Here is a 3,012-nt window from a genome sequence, read left to right on the forward strand (position 1 = left end):
CAAATTGCACCACAATGATTTATGAAATCCTCCACTTTCCTTTCCCGTCACACAACAAAGAAATAAGAGATCCAAGAGGAAGAAGCTAGAGAACCATCATGAAATCAATTCTAATCATCATGACACTCTAGTTTCTACAAATATTTATCACGCAGAGGATCTTACTGTTTGTTGCCTCCTCCCACTAGATTTAAGGATGTGATTCGGCAGGAAGGAAAAAGACAGCCTGCGGCCGCTGGTGCAAAACCACCCAGAACACGGATTAGAAAACCCGGGCTCCGCGTCAGATGGGAGCTCTGCGTCTCAGGATCACCCAGTGCCCCAGGGGATGGCAGAAGGCTCCCTGGCGGTCCTCACCTCCCAGGGCAAGAAGGAAGCAGCCTTCCCTGCTCTCTGTCAGCGCTACCCCGCCCCGCTCGCCCAGGCTTGGCAGGGTTCATGGCTGGTGACCATCTGCACTGCAGAGCGCGGTGCATCGCCGCCAAGTCAAAGGCTCAAGGACCAAAGGAAGAGGAGACCGCGCTCTCTTCCTGGACTTCGTGGTGGGTCTCAGCCACTGCCAGTTGCCTCATTGAAGAGGCTATTTCATTCAAGGCTATGGGAGGGACCCCTGTATTCCAAGCGGGGAAACTGAGCGCCAGGCGGGATACACGTTCATGAAGAAGCTAGAAGGGGAACGTGGATCAAGCGTTTATTGAAAAACCCCGCGGCTCCGCCCCAGGGTCCTCCTCAGAGCCACACGCACCTCCTTGTTGCGCAGCGTGTACACCACGGGGTTCAGCAGCGGCGTCACCACCGTGTAGAACACAGCCACCAGGCGGTCCTGCTCAGGCTTGGCCCCGGACTCGGGCCGCAGGTAGATGATGGAGGCGCAGCCAAAATGCACAATGACCACGGTGAGGTGGGCCGCGCAGGTGGAGAAGGCCTTGCGCCGGCCGGCGGCGGAGGGAATCCTCACGATGGCGGCCACGATGAAGGCGTAGGACAGGAGGATGAGGAGGAAGGAGACCAGCACCACGAGGACGCTCAGGAAGAAGATGGCCAGCGCTTTGCCAGCGCTCTCGGAGCAGCTGAGCTTCAGGACCGGCGCGATGTCACAGAAGAAGTGCTCCACGCGGTTGCTGCCGCAGAAAGGCGAGGAGAAGATCATGCTGGTCTCAATCGAGGCCACCGAGAAGCCGGAGCAGAAAACCAGGGCTCCCAGGCGGAGACACACTGTGGGTCTCATGATCGCCGAGTACCGCAGGGGGTGGCAGATGGCCACGTAGCGGTCATAGCCCATCAGGGTAAGGAGGAAGCAGTGGCTGCATCCCAGACCCAGGAAGAAGAACATCTGAGCCCGACAGCCAGGGATGGAGATGGCCTGGCTCTCCATGAGCAGATGGGCCAGCATGTTGGGGATAGTGACCAGCGTGTAGGAGGTCTCGGAGAGGGACAGCACCGCCAGGAAGCGGTACATGGGAGTGTGAAGGGTCCGATCTACCTGGATGATGGTGATGATGGTGATGTTGCCACTGAGGGTGACCAGGTATGTGAGGAAGAAGAGCCCGAAGAGGGTATATCTCAGGTGTGGGAGGTTGGAGAAACCCACCAGCACAAACTCAGTCACCAGCCAGGTGGCATTTTCCTGCTGCTTCTCAGGAGCCTGAGAGGAAAGGACAGAGTAAATGGAATGGGACAATTTTGTAGCCATCTGCCATACATCTGTACCGATAGGGCGGGAAATCATCCCTGTTTTACGAAACATAAAAAAAAGGGAAGAGTCTCAGAAATTATGTCACTTCTAGGGGTGCCTGGGTGGCTCAGTGGGATAACCCTCTGCCTTCAGCTCAGGTCATGATCTCAGGGTCCTGGGATCGAGCCCAGCTTCAGGCTCTTTACTCAGTGGAGCCTGCTACCCCTCTCTCTGCCTGCTGCTCTGCTTACTTGTGATCTCTCTCTCTGTCAAATAAATAAATAAAATTCTTTTTTTTTAAGATTTTTATTTATTTATTTGAGAGAGAAACAGTGAGAGAGAGCATGAGAGGCGAGAAGGTCAGAGGGAGAAGCAGACTCCCCATGGAGCGGGGAGCCTGATGCGGGACTCAATCCTGGGACTCCGGGACTGTGACCTGAGCCGAAGGCGGTTGCTTAACCAACTGAGCCACCCAGGCGCCCCAATAAAATTATTTTTTAAAAAAATTATGTTACTTCTTTTCCTTAATATCACCCAGCTAGTCAGTGTCTGTCAATAGGCAAGAAAATTGCAGATTTGGAAACAGCCTGTGTCAGTCAAGGGATGAATGAATAAAGATGTGGTGTAGGGCACCTGGCGGGCTCACTGGTAGGACATGCGACTCATGGGGTGGCAAGTTCAAGCCTATGCTTGGTGTCCAGAATTTTTGTTTTAAGGTTTTATTTATTTATTTGACAGAGAGACAGCGAGAGAGGGAACACGCGCAGGGGGAGTGGGAGAGGGAGAAGCAGGCTTCCCACTGAGCACGGAGCCCGATGCGGGGCTCCATCCCAGGACCCTGGCAGATACCTAATGACTGAGCCTCCCAGCGCCCCCTAGAGATTACTTTAAAAGAACAAGGAGGAGGAGGAGAGGGAGGAGGAGGAGGAGAAGGGCTGTATACACACTACGGAATATTAATCATCCTTGGGAAAAAAGCAAATCCTGCCTTGGGCTACTAACTCGGCTGGATCTTGAAGATATTATGTTGAGTGAGATAAGACAGATAAGGAAAGACAAATACAGTATGGTACCGTTCATAGGTGGAATATGAAAGAGCCAAATTCTTTTTTTTTTTTTTTAGTTTTTTAAATATATCTTTTAATTATAATGCATTTTAAATATATTTTTTAAATGTAGTGCATTATTTTCTTCAGGGGTATCGGTGTGTGGATTATCAGGCTTACCCAATTCACAGCACTCACCATAGCACATATCCTCCCTAATGTCCATCATCCAGCCACCCTCTCCCTGTCCCCGGAACTCCCAGCAACCCTCAGTTTGTTTTGTGAGATTAA

General features: G+C 52.1%; 1 protein-coding gene across 1 annotated transcript; it reads right to left on the reverse strand.

The window, feature by feature from the left end:
• Positions 1 to 627: 627 nt before the first annotated feature.
• Positions 628 to 1,704, reverse strand: LOC116573673 (olfactory receptor 10T2-like). Its single transcript, XM_032313924.1, has one exon. The coding sequence runs from the start codon at positions 1,691 to 1,693 to the stop codon at positions 692 to 694; it is 1,002 nt and encodes a 333-aa protein (XP_032169815.1). The 5' UTR covers positions 1,694 to 1,704; the 3' UTR covers positions 628 to 691.
• Between the last annotated feature and the right edge of the window lie 1,308 nt (positions 1,705 to 3,012).

The sequence above is a fragment of the Mustela erminea genome, chromosome 1, assembly GCF_009829155.1.
Source record: "Mustela erminea isolate mMusErm1 chromosome 1, mMusErm1.Pri, whole genome shotgun sequence".
NCBI lineage: Eukaryota > Metazoa > Chordata > Mammalia > Carnivora > Mustelidae > Mustela > Mustela erminea.

Bases quoted from the DNA above. Each gene is read 5' to 3' on its own strand.
- LOC116573673 (XM_032313924.1), bottom strand. From the start codon at position 1,693: ATGGCTACAAAATTGTCCCATTCCATTTACTCTGTCCTTTCCTCTCAG.